This window comes from Salmo salar, chromosome 09, assembly GCF_965601325.2.
Source record: "Salmo salar chromosome 09, fSalSal1, whole genome shotgun sequence".
Taxonomy (NCBI): Eukaryota; Metazoa; Chordata; class Actinopteri; order Salmoniformes; family Salmonidae; genus Salmo; species Salmo salar.
Genome location: NC_138299.1, coordinates 17,327,305 through 17,353,831, shown reverse-complemented (window position 1 = coordinate 17,353,831; position 26,527 = coordinate 17,327,305). Strand labels below are relative to the sequence as shown.

Sequence of the window (26,527 nt, the reverse complement as noted above, 5' to 3'; positions counted from 1 at the left end):
GATACGCACATTATTCACCTGGTCACTGTTCCTATTAGTTGCTACAGCTATGTGAAGGGGAGGTATTGAACTTCTGCATAGCAGTCCGAGCTGGTGTTTCTGTGTGTGATTGGCCCGCTAATGACAAAGCCAGAGGTGCTGTTTGATCTTAACTCGCTCTCTACAGCTTAGTGTCAAAGTCTCACTATTTCTGTTTTGGTTCAACACAGTTGCGGTGTGTCTTCATGATCCGTGTGGGCTTTTAGAGATATTTAGATGCATCTTTTCTCCATTTCTTCTCCTGGTATAAATCTGCCTAAAGTTCATGAAGTTTCCATATTGACCTAAGGCTCTGCGTGTCTCAGTGGACCTCTGAAAGAGCAATTTGGATACTGAGATGTGGTAAATTTTGACGTGTTATGAGTTTGCACATATGGCTGTTTTTCCTAGCCACTCTGCTTCTACATCTGAATTGCTTGTTGTTTGGCTGGGTTTCTGTATAGCACTTTGACATCTGCTGATGTAAAAAAAAAATACATTTGATTGATTGCTACCTCAACCCCATGCAGCTCGATAGGGATGACTCTAGGATGAGGTAAGTAATATGTAATCTGTTCCTGAGTAAATGCTCCTGATATAAAACGGCAGCTGAGTGGAGTTAGCTGCTGATTACTTGCAGGTTTCCTCAGTGTGGAGCTGGGCCGAGCGAGTGCAGGCTATTTTCTTCTCTTTAGCATATTTAGCCATTACCGTGCCAGTCAGGCTGAGGCTGGCGTGGATGCAACACCCTGTGAGCCATCTTACGTTTCTTTCTTTTTTTGGGGGGGGGGGGGGGACTTGGCCAGACTAAAATGTAGAAGTGTTTTTAATGCAGCGCTACACTAACCAGAACAAGCAGCTGACTGAAGTCATGATGAATGTAGCCGCTGTGATGTTTGATAAGAGCATTGCAGTCTGAACACAACTAGAGTCTGTGTTAAGGCAAGGGCTGTATTACCAAACTGCACACAGGGCACGTGACCCCCCCAAGGCGCCCCCTTCCCCTCGGATATACGGCTCCCTCGGGAACAGACCCTGACCTCAGTGATCTGCGTGAAGAGGTGGAGGAAGGCAGGAGGGCTTCCTTCTGAGGAGTAGGCGGCGATCGAATAAACCCCCACTCCCCTAAATTCTGCTCGCAAACATGCTATCTTTGGACAATAAAAATGGATGAGTTATTGGGAAGATTAAACTACCAACGGGACATTAAAAACGGTAACATTGTATGCTTCACGGAGTCGTGGCTGAACGACGACAATATCAACATACAGCTGGCTGGTTATACGATGTACCGGCAGGATAGAACAGTGGCGTCTGGTAAGACAAGGGGCGGCGGTCTATGTATTTTTGTAAACAACAGCTGGTGCACGATATCTAAGGAAGTCTCAAGCCATTGCTCTCCTGCGGTAGAGTTTCTCATGATAAGCTGCAGACCACATTACCTACCGAGAGAGTTTATCTATATTCTTTGTAGCTGTTGACATACCACCACAGTGAGAGACTGGCACTAAGACAGCATTGAATGAGCTGTATTCCGCCATAAGCAAACAAGAAAAATCTCACCCAGAGGCGGCGCTCCTGGTAGCCGGGGACTTTAATGCAGGGAAACTTAAATCAGTTTTACCTCATTTCTATCAACATGTTAAATGTGCAACCAGAGGGAAAATAACTCTGGACCACCTATACTCCACACACAGAGATGCATACAAAGCTCTCCCTCAAATCAAATGTATTTATATAGCCCTTCTTACATCAGCTGATATCTCAAAGTACTGTACAGAAACCCAGCCTAAAACCCCAAACAGCAAGCAATGCAGGTGTAGAAGCACGGTGGCTAGGGAAAAACTCCCTAGAAAGGCCAAAACCTAGGAAGAAACCTAGAGAGGAACGAGGCTATGAGGGGTGGCCAGTCCTCTTCTGGCTGTGCCGGGTGGAGATTATAACAGCACATGGCTAAGATGTTCAAATGTTCATAAATGACCAGCATGGTCAAATAATAATAATCATAGTAGTTGTCGAGGGTGCAACAAGTCAGTAACACAAGAGTAAGTGTCAGTTGGCTTTTTCATAGCTGATCTTTGAGAGTATCTCTATCGCTCCTGCTGTCTCTAGAGAGTTGAAAACAGCAGGTCTGGGACAGGTAGCACGTCCGGTGAACAGGTCAGGGTTCCAGCAGGTCTGGGACAGCAGGTCTGGGACAGGTAGCATGTCCGGTGAACAGGTCAGGGTTCCATAGCTGCAGGCAGAACAGTTGGAACTGGAGCAGCAGCACGGCCAGGTGAACTGGGGACAGCAAGGAGTCATCAAGCCACGTAGTCCTGAGGCATGGTTCTAGGGCTCAGGTCCTCCAAGAGAGAGAAAGAAAGAAAGAAAGAGAGAATTGGAGAGAGCATATTTAAATTCACACAGGACACCGGAAAAGACAAGAGAAATACTCCAGATGTGACAGACTGACCCTAGCCCCCCGACACAAACTACTGCAGCATAAATACTGGAGGCTGAGACAGGAGGGGTCAGGAGACACTGTGGCCCCATCTGATGAAACCCCCGGATAGGGCCAAACAGGTAGGATATAACCCCACCCACTTTGCCAAAGCACAGCCTCCACACCACTGGAGGGATATCTCCAACCACCAACATACCATCCCGGGACAAGGCCGAGTATAGCCCACAAAGATCTCCGCCACGGCACAACCCAAGGGGTGCCGCCAACCCAGACAGGAAGACCACGTCAGTGACTCAACCCACTCAAGTGACGCACCCCTCCCAGGGATGGCATGGAAGAACACCAGTAAGCCAGTGACTCAGCCCCCGTCATAGGGGTAGAGGCAGAGAATCCCAGTGGAAAGAGGGGAAACCGGCCAGGCAGCGACAGCAAGGGCGGATCGTTGCTCCAGCCTTTCCGTTCACCTTCACACCCCTGGGCCAGACTACACTTAATCATAGGACCTACTGAAGAGATGAGTCTTCAGTGAAGACTTAAAGGTTGAGACTGAGTCTGCGTCTCTCACATGGGTAGGCAGACTATTCCATAAAAATGGAGCTCTATAGGAGAAAGCCCTGCCTCCAGCTGTTTGCTTAGAAATTCTAGGAACAATTAGGAGGCCCACGTCTTGTGACCGTAGCGTACGTGTAGGTATGTACGGCAGGACCAAATCGGAAAGATAGGTAGGAGCAAGCCCATGTAATGCTTTGTAGGTTAGCAGTTAAAACCTTGAAATCAGCCCTTGCCTTAACAGGAAGCCAGCGTAGGGAGGCTAGCACTGGAGTAATATGATCACATTTTTTGGTTCTAGTCAGGATTCTAGCAGCCGTATTTAGCACTAACTGAAGTTTATTTAGTGCTTTATCCGGGTAGCCGGAAAGTAGAGCATTGCAGTAGTCCAACCTAGAAGTAACAAAGGCATGGATAAATTTTTCTGCGTCATTTTTGGACAGAAAGTTTCTGATTTTTGCAATGTTACGTAGATGGAAAAAAGCTGTCCTTGAAACAGTCTTGATATGTTTGTAAGTTGCTCTGGATAAGAGCGTCTGCTAAATGACTTAAATGTAAATGTAAATATGTTCTTCAAAAGAGAGATCAGGGTCCAGAGTAACGCCGAGGTCCTTCAGTTTTATTTGAGACGACTGTACAACCATCCAGATTAATTGTCAGATTCAACAGAAGATCTCTTTGTTTCTTGGGACCTAGAACAAGCATCTCTGTTTTGTCCGAGTTTAAAAGTAGAAAGTTTGCAGCCATCCACTTCCTTATGTCTGAGACACAGGCTTCTAGCGAGGGCAATTTTGGGGCTTCACCATGTTTCATTGAAATGTACAGCTGTGTGTCATCCGCATAGCAGTGAAATTTAACATTATGTTTTCGAATGACATCCCCAAGAGGTAAAATATATAGTGAAAACAATAGTGGTCCTAAAACGGAACCTTGAGGAACACCGAAATTTACAGTTGATTTGTCAGAGAACAAACCATTCAGAGACAAACTGATATCTTTCCGACAGATAAGACCTAAACCAGGCCAGAACTTGTCCATGTAGACCAATTTGGGTTTCCAATCTCTCCAAAAGAATGTGGTGATCAATGGTATCAAAGGCAGCACTAAGATCTAGGAGCACAAGGAAAGACGCAGAGCCTCGGTCTGACATCATTAAAAGGTAATTTACCACCTTCACAAGTGCAGTCTCAGTGCTATGATGGGGTCTAAAACCAGACTGAAGCGTTTCGTATACATTGTTTGTCTTCAGGAAGGCAGTGAGTTGCTGCGCAACAGCTTTTTCTAACGTTTTTGAGAGGAATGGAAGATTCGAAATCGGCCGATTTAAATTTTTTTAAATCATTTCTGGGTCAAGATTTGGCTTTTTCAAGAGAGGCTTTATTACTGCCACTTTCAGTGAGTTTGGTACACATCCGGTGGATAGAGAGCTGTTTATTATGTTCAACATAGGAGGGCCAAGCACAGAAAGCAGCTCTTTCAGTAGTTTAGTTGGAATAGGGTCCAGTATGCAGCTTGAAGGTTTAGAGGCCATGATTATTTTCATCATTGTGTCAAGAGATATATTACTGAAACACTTTAGTGTCTCCCTTGATCCTAGGTCCTGGCAGGGTTGTGCAGACTCAGGACAACGGAGCTTTGGAGGAATACGCAGATTTAAAGAGGAGTTCGTAATTTGCTTTCTGATGATCATGATCTTTTCCTCAAAGAAGTTCATGAATTCATTACTGCTGAAGTGAGAGCCATCCTCTCTTGGGGAATGCTGCTTTTTAGTTAACTTTGCGACAGTATCAAAAATAAATTTCGGATTGTTCTTATTTTCCTCAATTAAGTTGGAAAAATAGGCTGATCGAGCAGCACTGAGGGCTCTTCGATACTGCACGGTACTGTCTTTCCAAGCTAGTCGGAAGACTTCCAGTTTGGTGTGGCGCCATTTCCGTTCCAATTTTCTGGAAGCTTGCTTCAGAGCTCGTGTATTTTCTGTATACCAGGGAGCTAGTTTCTTATGACAAATGTTTTTCGTTTTTAGGGGTGCAACTGCATCTAGGGTATTGCGCAAGGTTAAATTGAGTTCCTCGGTTAGGTGGTTAACTGATTTTTGTCCTCTGACGTCCTTGGGTAGGCATAGGGAGTCTGGAAGGGCATCAAGGAATCTTTGGGTTGTCTGAGAATTTATAGCACGACTTTTAATGCTTCTTGGTTGGGGTCTGAGCAGATTATTTGTTGCGATTGCAAATGTAATAAAATGGTGGTCCGATAGTCCAGGATTATGAGGAAAAACATTAAGATCCACAACATTTATTCCATGGGACAAAACTAGGTCCAGAGTATGACTGTGGCAGTGAGTAGGTCCAGAGACATGTTGGACAAAACCCACTGAGTCGATGATGGCTCCGAAAGCCTTTTGGAGTGGGTCTGTGGACTTTTCCATGTGAATATTAAAGTCACCAAAAATTAGAATATTATCTGCGATAACTACAAGGTCCGATAGGAATTCAGGGAACTCAGTGAGGAACGCTGTATATGGCCATGGAGGCCTGTAAACAGTAGCTTTAAAAAGTGATTGAGTAGGCTGCATAGATTTCATGACTAGAAGCTCAAAAGACGAAAACGTCTGGGTTTTTTTTGTAAATTGAAATTTGCTATCGTAAATGTTAGCAACACCTCCGCCTTTGCGGGATGCTTGGGGGATATGGTCACTAGTGTAACCAGGGGGTGAGGCCTCATTTAACACAGTAAATTCATCAGGCTTAAGCCATGTTTCAGTCAGGCCAATCACATCAAGATTATGATCAGTGATTAGTTCATTGACTATAACTGCCTTTTGAAGTGAGGGATCTAACATTAAGTAGTCCTATTTTGAGATGTGAGGTATCACAATCTCTTTCAATAATGGCAGGGATGGAGGAGGTCTTTATACTAGTGAGATTGCTAAGGCGAACACCGCCATCTTTAATTTTGCCCAACCTTGGTCGAGGCACAGACACGGTCTCAATGGGGATAGCTGAGCTGACTACACTGACTGTGCTAGTGGCAGACTCCATTAAGCTGGCAGGCTGGCTAACAGCCTGCTGCCTGGCCTGCACCCTATTTCATTGTGGAGCTAGAGGAGTTAGAGCCCTGTCTATGTTCGTAGATAAGATGAGAGCACCCCTCCAGCTAGGATGGAGTCCGTCACTCCTCAACAGGCCAGGCTTGGTCCTATTTGTGGGTGAGTCCCAGAAAGAGGGCCAATTATCTACAAATTCTATCTTTTGGGAGGGGCAGAAAACAGATTTCAACCAGCGATTGAGTTGTGAGACTCTGCTGTAGAGCTCATCACTCCCCCTAACTGGGAGGGGGCCAGAGACAATTAATCGATGCCGACACATCTTTCTAGCTGATTTACACGCTGAAGCTATGTTGCGCTTGGTGACCTCTGACTGTTTCATCCTAACATCGTTGGTGCCGACGTGGATAACAATATCTCTATACTCTCTACACTCGCCAGTTTTAGCTTTAGCCAGCACCGTCTTTAGATTAGCCTTAACGTCGGTAGCCCTGCCCCCTGGTAAACAGTGTATGATCGCCGGATGATTCGTTTTAAGTCTAATACTGCGGGTAATGGAGTCGCCAATGACTAGGGTTTTCAATTTGTCAGAGCTAATGGTGAGAGGCTTCGGCGTCTCAGACCCCATAACGGGAGGAACAGAGACCAGAGAAGTCTCGGCCTCTGACTCCGACTCGCTTAATGGGGAGAACTGGTTGAAAGTTTCTGTCGGCTGAATAAGCGATGCCGGTTGAGCATTCCTACAGCGTTTCCCTCCAGAAGCCATGAGAAAGTTGTCCGGCTGCGGGGACCGTGCGAGGGGGTTTATACTAACGTTACTATCTGTACTTACTGGTGGCACAGACGCTGTTTCATCCTTTCCTACACTGAAATTACCCTTGCCTAACGATTGCGTCTGAAGCTGGGCTTGCAGCACAGCTATCCTCGCCGTAAGGCGATCGTTTTCCTGTATATTATAAGTACAACGACTGCAATTAGAAGGCATCATGTTAATGTTACTTAGCTTCGGCTGTTTGAAGTCCTGACGAACCATGTCCAGATAAAACCTCCGGGGTGAAAAAGTTGAATGAAAAAAGTTGAGTGAGGGGAAAAACAAAAAATATACGGTAATGAAAAAGTAAAAACCGTGAAGTAGTCGGGTAGCAAAGTAAGATTGGCAACAAAACGCACAGCAGCACGTAAACAAGTCTGCAAGTTGTGACCGGAAACAGGAAGCAGTGAACAGAGTCTCGCCCTCCATTTGGCAAATCTGACCATAATTCTATCCTCCTGATTCCTGCTTACAAGCAAAAAATTAAAGCAGGAAGCACCAGTGACTAGATCAATAAAAAAGTGGTCAGATGAAGCAGATGCTAAACTACAGGACTGTTTTGCTAGCACAGACTGGAAAATGTTCCGCGATTCCTCCAATGGCATTGAGGAGTACACCACATCTGTCGTTGGCTTCAATGACAATAAGTGCATCAATGACGTCATCCCCACAGTGACCGTACGTACATACCCCAACCAGAAACCGTAGATTACAGGCAGCATCTGCACTGAGCTAAAGGCTAGAGCTGCCGCTTTCAAGGAGTGGGACTCTAACCCGGAAGCTTGTAAGAAATCCCTCTATGCCCTCTGACGAACCATCAAACAGGCAAAGCATCAATACAGGACCAGCTGTACCGGAAGACTGTGTGATCACGCTCTCCGCAGCCGATGTGAGTAAGACCTTTAGACAGGTCAACATTCACAAGGCCGCAGGGCCAGACGGATTACCAGGACGTGTACTGCAAGCATGCGCTGACCAACTAGCAAGTGTCTTCACTGACATTTTCAACCTCTCCCTGTCCGAGTCTGTAATACCAACATGTTTTAAGCAGACCACCATAGTGCCTGTTCCCAAGAACACGAAGGTAACCTGCCTAAATGACTACCGACCCGTAGCACTCACATCTGTAGCAATGAAGTGCTTTGAAAGGCTGGTCATGGCTCACATCAACACCATTATCCCAGAAACCCTAGACCCACTCCAATTTGCATACCGCCCCAACAGATCCACAGATGATGCAGTCTCTATTGCACTCCACACTGCCCTTTCCCACCTAGACAAAAGGAACACCTATGTGAGAATACTATTAATTGACTACAGCTCAGCGTTCAACACCATAGTGCACTCAAAGCTCATCAATAAGCTAAGGACCCTGGGACTGAACACCTCCCTCTGCAACTAAATGCATGCTTTTCAACCGTTCGCTGCCCTCACCCGCCAGACTAGCATCACTACTCTGGACGGTTCTGACTTAGAATATGTGGACAACTACAAATACCTAGGTGTCTGGCTAGACTGTAAACTCTCGTTCCAGACTCATATTAAACATCTCCAATCCAAAATTAAATCTAGAATCGGCTTTCTATTCCGCAACAAAGCTTCCTTCACTCACGTCGCCAATCATACCCTAGTAAAACTGACTATCCTACCGATCCTCGACTTTGGCGATGTCATTTACAAAATAGCCTCCATCACTCAGACTACATCCAGTTTGCTGAGTAATCACAGTGCCATCCGTTTTGTCACCAAAGCCCCATATACCACCCACCACTGCGACCTGTATGCTCTAATCGGCTGGCCCTCGCTACATATTTGTAACCAGACCCACTGGCTCCAGGTCATCTATAAGTCTCTGCTAGGTAAAGCTCCACCTTATCTCAGCTCACTTGTCAGGATAACAACACCCACCCGTCGCACGCGCTCCAGCAGGTATATCTCACTGGTCATCCCCAAAGCCAACACTTCCTTTGGCCGCCTTTCCTTCCAGTTCTCTGCTACCAATGACTGGAACGAATTGCAAAAATCGCTGAGGCTGGAGACTTATATTTCCCTCACTAACTTTAAACATCAGCTATCCAAGCAGCTAACCGATCGCTGCAGCTGTACATAGCCCATCTGTAAATAGCCCATCCAATCTACCTATCTCATCCCCATATTGTTTTTATTTACTTTTCTGCTCTTTTGCACACCAGTATTTCTACTTGCACATCTATCACTCCAGTATTAATTTGCTAAATTGTAATTACTTGCTACTAGGGCCTATTTATTGCCTTACCTCCTCATGCCATTTGCACACACTGTATATAGACTTTCTTTTTTTCTATTGTGTTATTGACTGTACGTTTATTCCATGTGTAACTCTGTGTTGTTGTTTGTGTCTCACTGCTTTGCTTTATCTTGGCCAGGTCGCAGTTGTAAATGAGAACTTGTTCTCAACTGGCCTACCTGGTTAAATAAAGGTGAAATAAAATAAAAATAAAAAACAGGATCCTGGACTTACCAGGTGGTAAGGGTAGGTAACAACACATCCGCCACGCTGATCCTCAACACAGGGGCCCCTCAAGGGTGCGTGCTCAGCCCCCTCCTGTACTCCCTGTTCACTCATGACTGCACGGCCAGGCACGACTCCAACACCATCATTACATTTGCTAATGACACAACAGTGGTAGGCCTGATCAACGACAACAACGAGACAGCCTATAGGGAGGAGGTCAGAGACTTAGCCGTGTGGTGCCAGGATAACAACCTCTCCCTCAACGTGATCAAGACAAAGGAGATGATTGTGGACTACAGGAAAAAGAGGACAGAGCACGGCTCCATTCTCATCAACGGGGCTGCAGTGGAGCAGGTTGAGAGCTTCAAGTTCCTTGGTGTCCACATCATCAACAAACTAACATGGTCCAAACACACCAAGACAGTCGTGAAGCGGGCACGACAAAACCTATTCCCCCTCAGGAGACTGAAAATTGGCATGGGTCCTCAGATCCTCAAAAGGTTCTACAGCTGCACCATTGAGAGCATCCTGACTGGTTGCATAACTGCCTGGTATGGCAACTGCTCGGCCTCCGACCGCAAGGCACTACAGATGGTAGTGAGAACTGCCCAGTCCATCACTTGGGCCAAACTTCCTGCCATCCAGGACCTCTATACCAGGCGGTGTCAGAGGAAGGCCCTGAAAATTGTCAGACTCCAGCCACCCCAGTCATAGACTGTTCTCTCTGCTACCGCACGGCAAGCGGTACCGGAGTGCCAAGTCTAGGTCCAAGAGGCTTCTTAACAGCTTCTACCCCCAAGCCATAAGACTCCTGAACATCTAGTCAAATGGCTACCCAGACTATTCACATTGCCCCCCCCCCCCCCCCCCTCTTCACACCACTGCCACTCCCTGTTGTCATCTATGGATAGTCACTTTAATTTACTCTACCTACATGTACATACTTCCTCAACTAACCAGTGCCCTGCACGTTGACTCTGTACCGACACCCCCCTGTATATATTGTTATTTTTTAATTACTTGTTACTTTTATCTCTTATTCTTATCCGTATTTTTTGAAACTGCGCTATCGGTTAGAGGCTCGTAAGTAAGCATTTCGCTGTTGTATTAAAATTTGATTTGATAACAAATAGTTAGAATATAATTGCACACTATGTAGATTTGCAGGAAATTAGCTTTAAATCTTTACAATTCTCTCAGCTTAATGACAAAATGTGAACAAAAGCATAAAATGAGCTGTAAAACCTCAACAAATCTGCCTCATGGCAAAAGGTGTAGAATTTACAACTGCAACATTTTCTCTTAGCCTCATGACAAAATGTGTAGAATAGCATAAAACTTGACATTTGGGGGCCCAAATGCAGTATTCTGGCCCTGGTTAAGGTTACTACAAGCTTCACTCCATTGATCTACCTGCATGCGGGTGGAGTGGGATTTTTGATAACACAGTTGATAACATGATATCCCCGCCGGTCCCACTCCCATTCACAAGGGGGCGATGGCAAAGTTGTACATTCTAGTTATTACTTCTAAACAGTATACCTGATGTTGGCACAAGATGGAGGGAAAGTTGGAGCATAACTAACAAACGAGTTAATGAAAATGTATGCTTAATCCAGTATAAACTAATGTATTGTACAACAGACAAAATTAACAAATTCTACAGCACAATGGCAGAGTCATGGCTTAAGTGTAAAACGAATTAATAACTCGATAATCCATGCTTTCTGGGAAGGCTATAAAGTCCGGAAGTTGTGGGCGTAGCTAGAAAGTTGGCTGTCAGAAGTATTACAATGTACATGTACTTTCAATCCATCTGTCTGCATATTTCAAGACACGGCATATGGGGGTGTAGTGAGTTTCCCAATGGGCTGGACAATTCTCTTATCACTCATCTTGAAAAATCTTCGAAGTCAATCAATCCGCCATCATTGACATAATGGAAAAATAGAATGTTTTATTATTGAAACAGCATGGGTGACTGAAGAAAAACAAATTGGTACAATTTAATGCAGGCACTAGGGATGGGGGTGTGAGCATGCGGATCTGGCTGATGAGATGTAGTCATTGTTTCTGTCTGTAAGTTGTTGTTTGTTTGTATAAATCTGTATCTGGAGTGTAAAAAATGTCATTAAAATAAAAAGATTAATAAAAAAATAATTTTTGGGGTGGATTCTTGTTTGGTTTGTTGTTTGAACTCTCGCTAAGACTGTCGTTACGGCCACATGAGGGCAGGTACAGGTCGTTACGGCCACATGAGGGCAGGTACAGGGCATAACATTGCCTCAAATAAGGGATTTCTTTGGCCGATAGGACCCATTATATCAGCTTGGTATTTTCAGGGTCGTTAACTCTGAAAGAGAAAATCTCTTTCTACACAGTTGAAGTGAAAACTAGGTTGGGTGTGTCTGTCAATCATTTGCCCAGTCACTTTTCCTGGAGCAGGTCAGGGTTGTAAGGGCGATTATGAATGAACAGTATATAGATCTGGGGCCGGGCTTTACGCTTCTGCCCTCACGCTTTCTGCATTCACTTGCGCTTCTGCCCTCCGATGCACCTTTCCTTGCTGTTAAGAGTCTGATCACAGCAGCAGTAGGCCTAGACTACAATACAGTACACTACACGTTGTCTGTCTGCTGCTCGTGAACCCTGAAGCCTCTTCCTTTTGACCGTGTGAAGGGTCTGTAAATTAGTGGATTGTGCAAGGCGGAAATAGCCTGGCTCAGGAATGCAAACTTTGCCTGCTATATGGGAATCAGGTGTGGGAATCTGGGGTGACGCCTCCTTCCTGAGGGTTGAGCCAGAGATGGACATGAAGAATGCAGGGGAATTTCACCCCAGAGGTGCCGAGAGAGACATGGCCTCTTTTAAATCATGTGTGTCAGAGCATTACAATTAATAACCCACATTTACTCTGCAGGAAACAACATGTTTGTCTGTGAAATGAAATCCAGAGCCAGAAAAACTGTTCCGACCGAGAATGTGGCTGCTATGACGATTTGATTGATTGACATTCGCTGTGATCACTTTAACATACTGTACACTTTCTTCTATGACTAAAACAATAACCTCTCAAACTCAACTCTTCTCTCCTTTTTCCCCTCTCAGAACTACGGAGTGGAGACCGACAACCTAAAGGGTCTGGTGGTGAGGATGAGGGCGGCCACCAACGGCCTGCACATGTCCACGTCAGACCACAGGAAGAGCCCGACGTACGACGGCAGCACTTCCCGGAAACCTCCCAATAACTTCCTAACCTCTGTAGTGGAGCTCATCGGAGCCGCCAAGAGCCTCCTGGCCTGGCTGGACAGGTAAGACCTAACCTCCATGGTAACGATAGTCCTAGCTACATAAAATCTGCTCTATATATTCTAGCCCACGGACTGCCATTGGGGTTAGCTGTAACGCTAGTGTTTCCTACGCATAGGCGTCATTGAGCTCACTGATCCCCTAGTGACTAGAATATGCTGCTACGCTACACATTACAGGCATTGGTTTTCCTCGGCCTCTACAGACTAACAGAAACACAGCTCTTCTCTCTCAGGAGAGTTTCCAGAAAGGGTTTGAGGACATATGAGTGAAATTGAATACAAGTCTGGTGGTTTCCTATACCGCTGTCTAGTCATTGTCCAGAGAATACCCAGATGAGATTTCAGAATCAATCTAGCCATACAGCACTGCTCATGTATGATGCAGATTATTTTCATAGCATTTCTTTTCAAGATCACTCTGTCATTTAACTTAACCAAAAACAGTATTTTCTGAAAGTAGTAGTAGTCTTGTTAACATGTTGACATTATTATTTTTTTTTCTTCTGAGGTTTGTTTCCAGATCCAAAATGTATATAATGTGATTAAAGGGTCACCAGTACTGTTCTTTTCCTATGAACTGCATCCTAGAGGTGGCTCTATGTCACTCTGTTGTCCCACTGTCAGATTTACCCCCTTATCAAGCTCTCCTGACAACTACTGTATCTCAATGCAGTCAGGGACATGACCTGAGGATGTCATGCCAAAATGGCCTTTCAATCGTCTCTCTCGTTGCAGTACGCCCCTGACTGGGATCAGTGACTTCACCACCACCAAGAATAAGATCATTCAGCTGTGTCTGGACCTCACCACCACAGTTCAACAGGTCTGCACGCTCTCTCGCCCTTTCCCTCACTCTCTCACTCACACACACACAGCAGTGCACGTGTAGCTCTACCCTGAAAAACCACCCCTTACCTCTTTCCACTCAGGGCAGACTAGCCTGTAGGCATACACATGTAGGATTAAGTAAAGGAGCAGGGGGTTATGGGAACTGGGGAGAGTGGGGGCTATGATATGACATCAGCCTGAAGCCAGTAGCCTGTCTGAACACAGTACAGGTTAGCTAATGAGGAGACTCCCAACCGTGGTGGTGTTTAACGGCAGTCTGCGTTTTAGTTTCATAAAAACCTCTGGTGCTCTTTAAAAAGCATCTGCCAACATTCCGCAGGCTGCATTATTCCCCCGGCCATGGGGTTCCAGACCCCCCCCCCCGGCCATGGGGTTCCAGTTCCCCCCCCGGCCATGGGGTTCCAGTCCCCCCCCCCCCCCGGCCATGTGGTTCCAGTTCTCCCCCCCCCCCCCCCCCGGCCATGTGGTTCCAGTTCCCCCCCAGCATACTATCTGTGTGTACATCCTGTGGAGGATTAATGCACGGTGGGTTGAGGTAGTGGTACGGTGCTCTCCTTCACTGCCACATATTATATTAGATGTTTACCTCCCTTTAAAAAGTAGCAAATCAGACAACATCCTTCTAGGTTAAATGTGTTTGATTTGGCCACAGGCTTTCAGATTGCTAAGGGTCTATTTATATCAGATTTATAATATGAATATTTCCAGGTTGTTTTCCGTGTGTGTGTGTGTGTCAGTTCAAGATTTGTATATCACATTCATTGTGTATTTGGTTAATGTATGTACAGGTTAAAAGGCTGGCTGGCTGGCACTGAAAGAAAACGAAAGGGATTAGTTAAAGACCCAACAGAGTAGCACAGTGCTGAGCTTCTTTTTGACAGTTTCTTTCCCCAGGGTATCCCAACAATTGATAAACAGGCGTTTACATTTTATACACATAGTGAAAATGGCTGTTGAGACTGCAGGTGCCGCTTTTGAAGGGTTATTGCGTCGAGTAATTTCCATTCCCAGAGTGCCGATTGCCTCACCGATGTCTGGGATTTCAGCAGCCCGGTGATTTACTGTTTTGGGTCTCACCCTGGTTGTGGAGGAGGAGGAGAGGGGGAACTGAGGGGAGACATTTCCCACGGAGGCGTTTGAAGTGAAGGGTTTTTGTTGCAGCTTTGCTGTGTTGTACTGTAGGAGACCCCTTGGCCTCCATGGCCCTCAGCTGTGTGAGAGGCCCAGGTGGATATCTCTACAGTTCATCCAGGGGCTATATTATCCTGTCACAGACAGATTCAGGAAGTTACCTCCAATGCATGGACCAGTGTATCTCACATAGGCTTTAGACACTCTTGAACTCTCCCAAACGCGCTGTGGGGGAGTATCACTGTGATTGTTATGGTGTGGGCGGGCTTCATGAGGTGACATGGCCTTTTCATGAACCTCCACCAAGAACAGGGCTTTTAGGATGGACAATTTATGTCCTGCTGGCTGAATGAACCCTATGTATACACGCACAATAGAGCACCGCAATAAAACAGCGAACATGCAGCCATCTCATCTGACCCGTGAGGTGAGAGCTTGCTCTGTCTTCCTGCATGACGGCAGTCGGGTCAAACACTAAGCGATGAGGTGGAGAGATATTGTGGGAGGAAAGGGAAGTCTGGAGGGCAGGTCTGAGTCCTCATGGTGTTTTGATATCATGTTCTGTAAGATCCTGTACAACAGTCCAGTCTGGTCAGCTGTATGAATGGCTCCATATTGGAATGTTGTACCAGCAGTCTTCTCTTTTTGCCACTTCATCTCTCGGCTGGACAAATCTCTGGTTACAGATCAAAGGCTGCAGGGCCGTCTGGGGAGTCATCTGATCCTAGTCTGCTGTGGGAGGACAACCAGGGCGTGAGGAGGCTGAGGACTCGCTGCTATACCCAGAGAACGTTTCCTCAGTCTTTCCCTCTGGTCTTGGTTTCAATCTGGCATATGTATGAAGACTGCTTCAGTTCTGTGTTTGATGCAGATACGAGATGATTTTGTATTCCACAGATCTTCCAAGGGATTATGTAAAAAAAACACAGATCTGAAAGATTATGTCCAAGAATATTACATTCATATTATGCAATAATTTTCTGCTTTTGATATAAAACTGTCTGCATGTGATTCAGTTTGGTACAGTTTACACAAATCAAATCCGTGGCATATTATGATACTGTTTAGTCAATGTTTTTGACCTCAAACCCACTAAATTTGTCTTTTTAGCATATCCGTCTTGACGTGTAGAATGCATTTCAACTTGATGTAGTCATCCAAATATAGACCTATTTATGGCAAAAATATGTACTGGTTTGTGATGGAAGTCATGCCAAATTCTTTCCAAAACCATCACACGTCCTTGGCCGCGTTGGAAAGTAATTGAGGGGGAGCATTGTGTTTTGGTACCAAAACTGAAACCTATGTTGGTATTTTATGCTTATTAGTTTTTCATCCATGTTTGTTCTGGCAGTTTGTCACTAGTTAAAGGAAAATATAGTTTTTATACAGTACCAGTCAAAGTTTGGACACATCTACTCATTCCAGGGTTTTTCTTTATTTGTACTATTTTCTACATTGTAGAATAATAGTGAAGACCTCAAAACTATGAAATAACACATATGGAATAATGTAGTAACCAAAAAAGTGTTTAACAAATCAAAATATATTTTATATTTGAGATTCTTCAAAGTAGCCACCCTTTGCTTTGATGACAGCTTTGTACAGTCTTGGCATTCTTTCAACCAGCTTCACCTGGAATACTTTTCCAACAGTATGGATGGAGTTCCCACATATGCTGAGCACTTGTTGGCTGCTCTTCCTTCACTCTGCAGTCCAACTCCTCTTAAACCATCTCAACTGGATTGAGATCGGGTGATTATGGAGGCCAGGTCATCTGATGCAGCACTCACTCTCCTTCTTCATCAAATAGCCCTTACACAGCCTGGAGGTGTGTTGGGTCATTGTCCTGTTGAAAAACAAATTATAGCCCCACTAAGCGCAAACCAGATGGGATGGTGTATCGCTGCAGAATGCTGTGGTAGCCATGCTGGTTAATTGTGCCTTGAATTCTAAATAAATCACTGACAGTATCACCAGCAAAGCACCCCCACACCATCACACCACCTCCTCTATGCTTCACAGTGGGAACCACACATGCGGAGATCATCTGTTCACCTTGTCTGCGTCTCACAAAGACACGCCGGTTTAGAACCAAAAATCTCAAATTTGGACTCATCAGACCAAAGGACAAATTTCCACCGGTCTAATGTCCTTTGCTCGTGTTTCTTGGCCCGAGCAAGTCTCTTCTTATGATTGGTGTCCTTTAGTAGTGGTTTCTTTGCAGCAATTCGACCATGAAGGCAGTCTCCTGTTGATGTTGAGATGGGTCTGTTACTTGAACTCAGTGAAGCATTTATTTGGGCTGCAATTTCTGAGGCTGGTAACTCTCTAATGAACTTATCCTCTGTAGCAGAGGCGGTCCTCATGAGAGCCAGTTTCTTCATAGCGCTTGATGGTTTTAGCGTTATTAAAGTTATTGAAATGTTCCATATTGACTGACCTTCATGTCTTAAAGTTATGATGGACTGGCGTTTCTCTTTGCTTATTTGAGCTGTTCTTGCCATAATATGAACTTGGTATTTTACCAAATAGGGCTATCTTCTGTATACCAACCCTTCCTTGTCACAACACAACTGATTGGCTCAAATGCATTAAGAAGGAAAAAAAATCCACACGTTAACTTTTAACAAGACACACCTGTTAATTGAAATGCATTCCAGGTGACTACCTCATGAAGTTGGTTGAGAGAATGCCAAGAGTGTGCAAGGCTGTTACCAAGGCAAAGGGTGGCTAACAATTTTACAACATGATTCCATGTGTTATTTCAGTTTTGATGTCTTCACTATTATTCTACAATGTAGAAAATAGTAAAAATAAAGAAAAACCCTTGAATGAGTAGATGTGTCCAAACTTTTGACTGTTACTGTATGTGCATCAGTATCCCAAAAGAAAACACTCAGCTCAGTGCATATCATAAGACGATTCTAGAGAGAAAGACTGCTGGAAAAACTCTTGGCGCTAAAGGACAAACCAGTGCTCTTCTATCGTCAGCCTTCATGGTTTTCACAGATAGGCTAGCAAATCTTGTCCATTCAAATACAACAATGGTCTGACAAGCCAAGTGTATTTGCCAACAGATACTCCTCCCCCTTGGGCCATAGGAATGTGCAAGGTAGGGGAATATGGAAATTCTCAGTCATCCCCTAAACGTTGTCTTCACAAAGGATTTATGAAGAACAGCAGAGCTGCATTTATGGACAATATATGTCCACACACACACACACACACACACACTAACCTTACTGCTAGCTTACAAATCCTGGCTCCTCAAGTTCTTGTTTGTTGACATTGAGCAACATAATGGCAGTGACGCCTCAATACAATACAAGATACTGACCTGTCTGACTCTATAATTTCCTAACTCCGCTATGGCAGAGACATTTCACATGTGAGTTTAAGGACGGCTTCCCTTTGGGACATACCCTGCGTAGAGGCCATACCACAGCCGCGGGGGGGGAGGGGGGTCACAGCAGTGGCTAAGCAACAGTGGCCCCCTCTGACCAGCCATAACCAGGGGTCCTTTCACCACCAGACCACAGGCCCCAAGTCCTCCAGCTGTCTTAGGAGGCTGTTACTTCAGCTGTGAGCCCAGGCAGGCCCAGCTGCAGTCTGGGAAGGGAAGGGGGACCCTGGGAGAGGGCCAGGGCCGAGGGGCTTCTGTCTGTGGATGACACAGCAGTCACTATAGGATGTTCCCAACTTCTCCACCCCCCCCCCCCCCCCCCCCCCTGGAAGTCACACAGCATCTACTGTTTCTTTCTTGTAATTGCAGGAGACTCGCCTATCTATCAAATACGCAGGAATCCAGTGCTAAACAGTGTTTTGTTTACTGAAGTCTCCAAAGAAAAATTCCCCCTAAAACAATTGCTTACAGACAGATTATTGCACTTATAATTCACTGTATCACAATTCCAGTGGGTCAGAAGTTAACATACACTAAGTTGACTGTGCCTTTAAACAGCTTGGAAAATTCCAGGAAATGATGTCATGGCTTTAGAAGCTTCTGATAGGCTAATTGACATCATTTGAGTCAATTGGAGGTGTACCTGTGGATGTATTTCAAGGCCTGCCTTCAAACGCAGTGCCTCTTTGCTTGACATCATGGGAAAATCAAAAGAAATCAGCCAAAACCTCAGAAATAAATTGTAGACCTCACAAGTCTGGTTCACCGTTAGGAGCAATTTACAAACGCCTGAAGATACGACGTTCATCTGTACAAACAATAGTACGCAAGTATGAACACCAAGGGACCACGCAGCCGTCATACCGCTCAGGAAGGAGACGCGTTCTGTCTCCTAGAGATGAACGTACTTTGGTGCGAAAAATGCAAATCAATCCCAGAACAACAGCAAAGGACCTTGTGAAGATGCTGGAGGAAACTGGTACAAAAGTATCTATATCCACAGTAAAACAAGTCCTATATCGACACAACCTGAAAGGCCGCTCAGCAAGGAAGAAGCCACTGCTCCAAAACCGCCATAAAAAAGCCAGACTACGGTTTGCAGCTGCACATGGGAACAAAGATCGTACTTTTTGTAGAAATGTCCTCTGGTCTGATTAAATAAAAATAGAACTGTTTGGCCATAATGACCATCATTATGTTTGGAGGAAAAAGGGGGAGGCTTGCAAGCCCGAAGAACACCATCCCAACCGTGATGCACAAGGGTGGCAGCATTATGTCGTGGGGGTGCTTTGCTGCAGGAGGGACTGGTGCACTTCACAAAATAGATGGCATCATGAAGTTTACATACACTTAGGTTGGAGTCATTTAAAACTTGTTTTTCAACCACTCCACAAATTTCTTATTAACACTTCACAAAATAGATGGCATCATGTGGTAGGAAAATTATATGGACATATTGAAGCAACATCTCAAGACATCAGTCAGGAAATTAAAGCTTGGTGGCAAATGGGTCTACCAAATGGACAATGACCCCAAGCATACTTCCAATGTTGTGGCAAAATGGCTTAAGGACAACAAAGTCAAGGTATTGGAGTGGCCATCACAAAGCCCTGACCTCAATCCTCTAGATAATTTGTGGGCAGAACTGAAAAGCGTGTGCGAGCAAGGAGGCCTACATACCTGACTTAGTTACACCAGCTCTGTCAGGAGGAATGGGCCAAAATTCACCCAATTTATTGTGGGAAGCTTGTGGAAGGCTACCCAAAACGTTTGACCCTCGTTAAACAATTTAAAGGCAATGCTACCAAATACTAATTGAGTGCATGTAAACTTCTTTGATGAAAGAAATAAAAGCTGAAATAAATCATTCTCTCTATTATTCTGACATTTCACATTCTTAAAGTAAAGTGATCATCCTAACTGACCTAAGACAGGGAATTTGTCCTAGGATTAAATGTCAGGAATTGTGAAAAACTGAGTTTAAATGTATTTGGCTAAGGTGTATGTAAACTTCCGACTTAAACTATATATAGTGTATATCTGGATATTTAATCACATCGTATTTACCTATCCCCTATACCTTGTTTTTATTTACTATCTTTGCTGTGAAAGAACCTCTTCCTGTGTTTTGACGTAGAGCATTGAGATGCAGCCCAGCTAACATGTCTCTCCTCCTCCCCAGGACTGCACTGTTTACGAGATGGAGGAAAAGATCCTGGAAGTTGTAAGTATATCTCCCCTCTTTGTTGTTTCCACATTCCCGCTTTCTATAGTAGCACTCCGGGAAAGTCTGTTTGAACCTTTGGGGAGACGTAGCTCTATAATCCGTTACATGGAGATTAGTTGACATGCTTACAGGGCAGTCTCCCTCAGCGTTAATAGTGTCGGCAGAGGCTATGGCACTTTGGTAAAAGAGGTGTCTAAAATGCGCCCTGGCCATCAATCAGTTTCCTGTCCCTGACACTCTCCAGACTGAGATGACACTGGACTTCTTCCCTCTCAGACACCCTTATTGTAATATTTTTTGTTTGGTGCTTTTACCCCGTTTTCTCCACAATTTCGTGATATCCAATTGGTAGTTAGTCTTGTCCCATCGCTGCAACTCCCCTATAGACTCGAGAAAGGCGGTGATCGAGAGCCGTGCGCCCTCCGAAACACGACCCTGCCAAGCCGCACTGCTTCTTGACACACTGCTTGCTTAACCCGGAAGCCAGCCTCACCAATGAGTTGGATGAAACATGGTCCAGCTGGCGAGGGAAGTCGGCTTGCAGGTGCCCAGCCCACCACAAGGAGTCGCTAGAGCGCGATGGGATAAGGAAATCCCACCCGGCCAAACCCTCCCCTACCCGGACGACGCTGGTCCAATTGTGCGTCTCCTCATGGGTCTCCCGACCACAGCCAGCTGTGACACAGCCTGGGATCGAACCCAGGTCTGTAGTAATGCCTCAAGCACTGCGATGTAGTGCCTTAGACCGCTGCACCACTCGGGAGGCCCCCCTCTGACACCCTTGATGAACTCTGCTGCAGACACACAAAATAGCTAGATTTCTCTCTACACTGTTTAGAGTCTTCTCCATGCTGAACTTGTTGTTCAATGAACTGTCCCGGAAAAAGTATTCTAGTTACAGCCTGGTCCCAATCAATGGTGAATAGTAGCATTTCAGTGATTTCTTGTTTCTTTACAAATTCCTGTCAAGTGATCTGGTTATAGACTTGTGTGGTCAACTGAAAATTCAATGAGAGCTAAAATAAGTTTGATTTAACTTTTGACTGTCCATATCTGTATGTAGGCACAACTGTTGTTGTGAGTGTTCAGACATGATGCTTGTTACTCGCCTGGGAAGAAAAAGCTCTTTCTTCTCTGAGCGTCACTAAAATGCCCCCACTAATGATGACAAAGTGGTGAGATTGTCCATAATGACCTAGAAGGGGGGGGTGGATGACATTAATGACCCTCACCCCCTCCTCTCTCCCTCACCCCTCTTCCCTGAGGAGGGTGATCATTTCCCCAGTGACTTGCTGCTAAGGGACAGGGCCTCTCGTCACCAGACCGCTGGCCGCCAGTCCACCCCTCTAACACTGACTGAATACAGACAGCCAAAGAAATAACACCTCTTTGGTGACAGGCGGTAGCTACATAATCACAATCACATGACAGGACATTAAAATACTGGGCTGGTCATGTAATCACAGCAGTCATAAAAGCACAGTCACTGTTTGACAATAAAACTTAAATTAAATCAAATTAATTTGATGATGGATTCATGAAATTCCATGATATTTTGTTTTCATTCTTTGGGTTGTTTGGTTTTTCTGTCTTGCTTAAAAGGGTTTCCTCCCCCCTCTCTCATTGCAGTCCAAGGTTCTGAACAGCATCTGTGACCAGACCATGAGAACAACCTCTGACCCTTTGATGAGCCAATCGGCATGCTTGGATGAAGTTCAGCTCAAAAACATCAAGCCTGGGGAGGGACTGGTGAGGAATGCTGCATGGGAGTTTCCAGTTTAACCCCAACCCCACTTAATTACAAGCTACATTTATCTAGTGCACCTCAACTTTCTCACAAGTTCAAACTGTCTCAGAAATTCATGTTCCTCATGTTAATATTCTTACAGGGTATGTACATCAAATCCACCTATGATGGACTTCATGTCATCACGGGGACCACAGAGCATGTAAGTATGGTGGCCACAGAGGAACAAATTAGTAGAGCTCAGTGAAAACCATCCTAGTGAATGCACCTTGCTCCTTTTGTTCAGTTAGTCTAAATGTGCACCTTTTTGTCAGTCTTACAGTGAGGGAAAAAAGTAAGTGATCCCCTGCTGATTTTGTACGTTTGCCCACTGACAAAGAAATGATCAGTCTATAATTTTAATGGTAGATTTATTTGAACAGTGAGAGACAGAATAACAACAAAAAAATCCAGAAAAATGCATGTCAAAAATGTTATAAATTTATTTGCATTTTAATGAGGGAAATAAGTATTTGACCCCCTCTCAATCAGAAAGATTTCTGGCTCCCAGGTGTCTTTTATACAGGTAACGAGCTGAGATTAGGAGCACACTCTTAAAGGGAGTGCTCCTAATATCAGCTTGTTACCTGTATAAAAGACACCTGTCCACAGACGCAATCAATCAGATTCCAAACTCTCCACCATGGCCAAGACCAAAGAGCCCTCCAAGGATGTCAGGGACAAGATTGTAGACCTACACAAGGCTGGAATGGGCTACAAGACCATCGCCAAGCAGCTTGGTGAGAAGGTGACAACAGTTGGCGCTATTATTCGCAAATGGATGAAACACAAAATAACTGTCAATCTCCCTTCGGCCTGGGGCTCCATGCAAGATCTCACCTCGTGGAGTTGCAATGATCATGAGAACGATGAGGAATCAGCCCAGAACTACACGGGAGGATCTTGTCAATGATCTCAAGGCAGCTGGGACCATAGTCACCAAGAAAACAATTGGTAACACACTACTCCGTGAAGGACTGAAATCCTGCAGGGTCCCCCTGAGCAAGGTCCCCCTGCTCAAGAAAGCACATATACATGCCCGTCGGAAGTTTGCCAAAGAACATCTGAATGATTCAGAGGACAACTGGTGAAAGTGTTGTGGTCAGATGAGACCAAAATGGAGCTCTTTGGCATCAACTCAACTCGCCGTGTTTGGAGGAGGTGGAATGCTGCCTATGACCCCAAGAACACCATCCCTACTGTCAAACATGGAGGTGGAAACATTATGCTTTGCGGGTGTTTTTCTGCTAAGGGGACAGGACAACTTCACCGCATCAGAGACGATGGACGGGGACATGTACCGTCAAATCTTTGGTGAGAACCTCCTTCCCTCAGCCAGGGCATTGAAAATGGGTCGTGGATGGGTATTCCAGCATGACAATGACCCAAAACACACGGCCAAGGCAACAAAGGAGTGGCTCAAGAAGAAGCACATTAAGGTCCTGGAGTGGCCTAGCCAGTCTCCAGACCTTAATCCCATAGAAAATCTGTGGAGGGAGCTGAAGGTTCGAGTTGCCAAACGTCAGCCTCGAAACCTTAATGACTTGGAGAAGATCTGCGAAGAGGAGTGGGATAAAATCCCTCCTGAGATGTGTGCAAACCTGGTGGCCAACTACAAGAAACGTCTGACCTCTGTGATTACCAACAAGGGTTTTGCCACCAAGTACTAAGTCATGTTTTGCAGAGGGGTCAAATACTTATTTCCCTCATTAAAATGCAAATCAATTTATAACATTTTTGACATTCCCTCACTGTATCTCCTTCTCACGGTTCAATATACATCCTGTTGGTATAGCAACTCTTAATGTTATGCATAAACAATAGTTGGCAAGTTCTGATGGGGAGACAGTTAAGGGTGGGCTTCAAACAGTACATCTTCTTTCCAACCCCCCCCCCATCCCCCTCCTTCCGTTCTGAGGGTTGTCAAGGGCATTGCTGTTTACCACTGAGCTAGGATAGCAGTGTAAATGTGTTCCTTACCATGCAGTGGAGAGAGGGAGGCGTTTAGAGGTTAAATAATATAGCTGTTCCTGTCTTCATCATCCATTTAAGAATCACAAACTTCAACAGTAAAGCATCCTCCTGCAGAGGAACGTTGGCAGCAGCGCTATTACAGCCTAATTATCATGCCTCCAGTCGTTAAGGATGAATCAAACCTTAACTCATCATATGACTCATTCATTCCTTTGACATTCACATGCATAATGTGACGACGTATTCATAAAGAGGGCGTTTGTGTTGTTTAGTCAGAGTTATGTAAAACGTAGATTTCCTCAGGGGCTTATTAAGTGGTCTGTTTCATAACAAGCCCATACATGGCACTTCTGACGACAAAGCGAACAGATGAAGGTGGAGTTATCCAGGGGCTAATACTACATGAAGGTGTTGTCTCTGAGGTAGGGGGGTTTGTATACTAATCCTGTCTTCTCCTCTCTCTGTTGTCAGTCCCCGGCAGACATGACCAGGAAGATCCATGGGGGTGATGAGGTGATCCAGGTGAACCAGCAGACAGTGGTGAGCGCCCGGCACCTTTTATCTCTGAAACCTGTCACAGAGAATGGTTCAAGCAGTTGGAATGTGTTCCTTGCAGTTGACCTGACTACAGTGTGACATAATGATTTCATAGGGGGAAGTCTCTTCCTAGTTTCTTGCTGTGCCTCTTTCTGTTGACCTCCGCTATGATGTACTGACACTGATCGATCTGTGCTGCTGTGCCTCGTCTCAGGTGGGCTGGCAGCTGAAGAACCTGGTGGGGAAGCTGAGAGAGGACCCTAAAGGTGTAGTCCTGCTGCTGAAGAAGAGACCTACAGGCACCTGCGGGTTCACACCTGCCCCTCTCAAGAACATGCGCTGGAAACCGCCCATGGCGCAGGTGCCCACCCCAAACCCCTTAATCTTTAACTTTGGTGTTCTTACCAAGGCAGTGTTATGGTTATTGTTCATATTACCTTTTGTTGGATGTGCCTCATGAGGGAGTGTGGAGAAATGTTTGAGTGTAACAAGCCTAGACAAGTGTAGGAACCAGCCTGAGAGGGCCTGACAGCCCTGTAGGGCTGGGGACAATGCAGAGCTGTTCTCCATTCAATGATGGCATCCAAATAAAACAACAGCTACTGTACTCTCACACTGGTGATGATGTCACTCAGACTGGGTCATTAGTAGTGGCAGCCAGCAGTCTGTGAGTCAGTCTGCAGAGACAGGAGATAGCATCTCCTTCAGTGGAGAATATAGCTGCTTTGGAAGTGGTTTGTGTAGGTGTGTGTAGAATCAGATCAACATCCAGCAGTAGGGTGGGAATCCTCAGTAGTGTGGCCTATATTGATGGGGCTAGTCAGCCAGTCTCCATGGATGACAAGTATTTCAATAGGTCGCTCAGTGATTCAGCTCACAAAGGGCTTGGGTACACCCACTTTTGAGAACGTTCAATCTCCAAAGGTTTGCGTTAGCGGAGAATCAAGTCTCTGAGGGTACAGACAAATCCTGTGTTAATAAAGTTATGTAATGGTAATCCAATTCACCACTTTTCTCATATGGGGACAATTAGGATCTGGCTAAGCTCTTAGCCACAGTAATGCACCTGAGCCATGACTGCAGTAACTGGGGCTCCACAGGGAACAATAGGTTGTTGTAACCTAACCTGTGCTCTGGTCCTGGCACTGCCTCGTTATGCCTCTGGAGGCCGCTTCTGCCTTGGGAAAATCAGATCACCTAATATCAGACCAGAGATGGTTTCACTTAACAAAGAACCTTTCATGACAAAGATACCAGATCACTCCGGACTTGTCCACCGCCGTGTTTGAACAGGGTGTCAGGAATCAAAGCGCCACATCTTGGGTTTAAAGATAAGAGAGAGGCGTCGGTGTGTTAAACAATGGTGGATCACACACAGTAATTCAGGAGTGACACTGGGTTCTACAGGTAGCCTGGTAATAGGGGAGGAGGTGAGCGTAGACGTACCAGTATTTACTGCGTTTGATGCAGAGTGAAACTGAACATGGTCAATTTACCAAGTAGTGTGGTTTTAAAATAGCACCATAGCTGTGGTAGAATAGTATGGTTTCTTCTGCAGCTATTTTGGATTATCCTCAAAATCCTTCCATTCATTAGATACTACTGCACTGTCGGAGCTAGGAACACAAGCATTTTGCTACACCCGCAATAACATCTGCTAAATATGTGTATGTGACCAATAAAACGTGATTTGATTCTCTAAATAGGGTTGTATAGATTTAAAGAGACATAGGCAAATATAACGTGGGGAAGGGGGATACCAAGTCTGACCTGCATATGTAGGATAATCCAGCTCCTTCCTAACAAGTAGTGTTTAGAATGACTTGGTTAGGGTATGTAAATACAGCAGAAGAGACTTTAGGTAATCAACCATCCGTTATTGTAATAAATGTTGGAAGTTTAAAAAGACAAATCATCGGCTAGAGTAGACTACAGGATGTGA

General features: G+C 45.1%; 1 protein-coding gene across 2 annotated transcripts in view; it reads left to right on the top strand.

Moving 5' to 3' along the window:
- Positions 1 to 26,527, top strand: part of LOC106610791 (connector enhancer of kinase suppressor of ras 3) — a 61,547-nt gene that overhangs the window by 31,657 nt on the left and 3,363 nt on the right. For both annotated transcript variants that reach the window (XM_014210378.3, XM_014210377.3), the window contains exons 3-9: positions 12,473 to 12,675; positions 13,411 to 13,498; positions 20,244 to 20,285; positions 21,918 to 22,037; positions 22,178 to 22,237; positions 24,520 to 24,588; positions 24,800 to 24,946. In XM_014210378.3, coding sequence (XP_014065853.1) covers positions 12,473 to 12,675; positions 13,411 to 13,498; positions 20,244 to 20,285; positions 21,918 to 22,037; positions 22,178 to 22,237; positions 24,520 to 24,588; positions 24,800 to 24,946 — 729 coding nt within the window. The remainder of the gene's footprint in view (positions 1 to 12,472; positions 12,676 to 13,410; positions 13,499 to 20,243; positions 20,286 to 21,917; positions 22,038 to 22,177; positions 22,238 to 24,519; positions 24,589 to 24,799; positions 24,947 to 26,527) is intronic.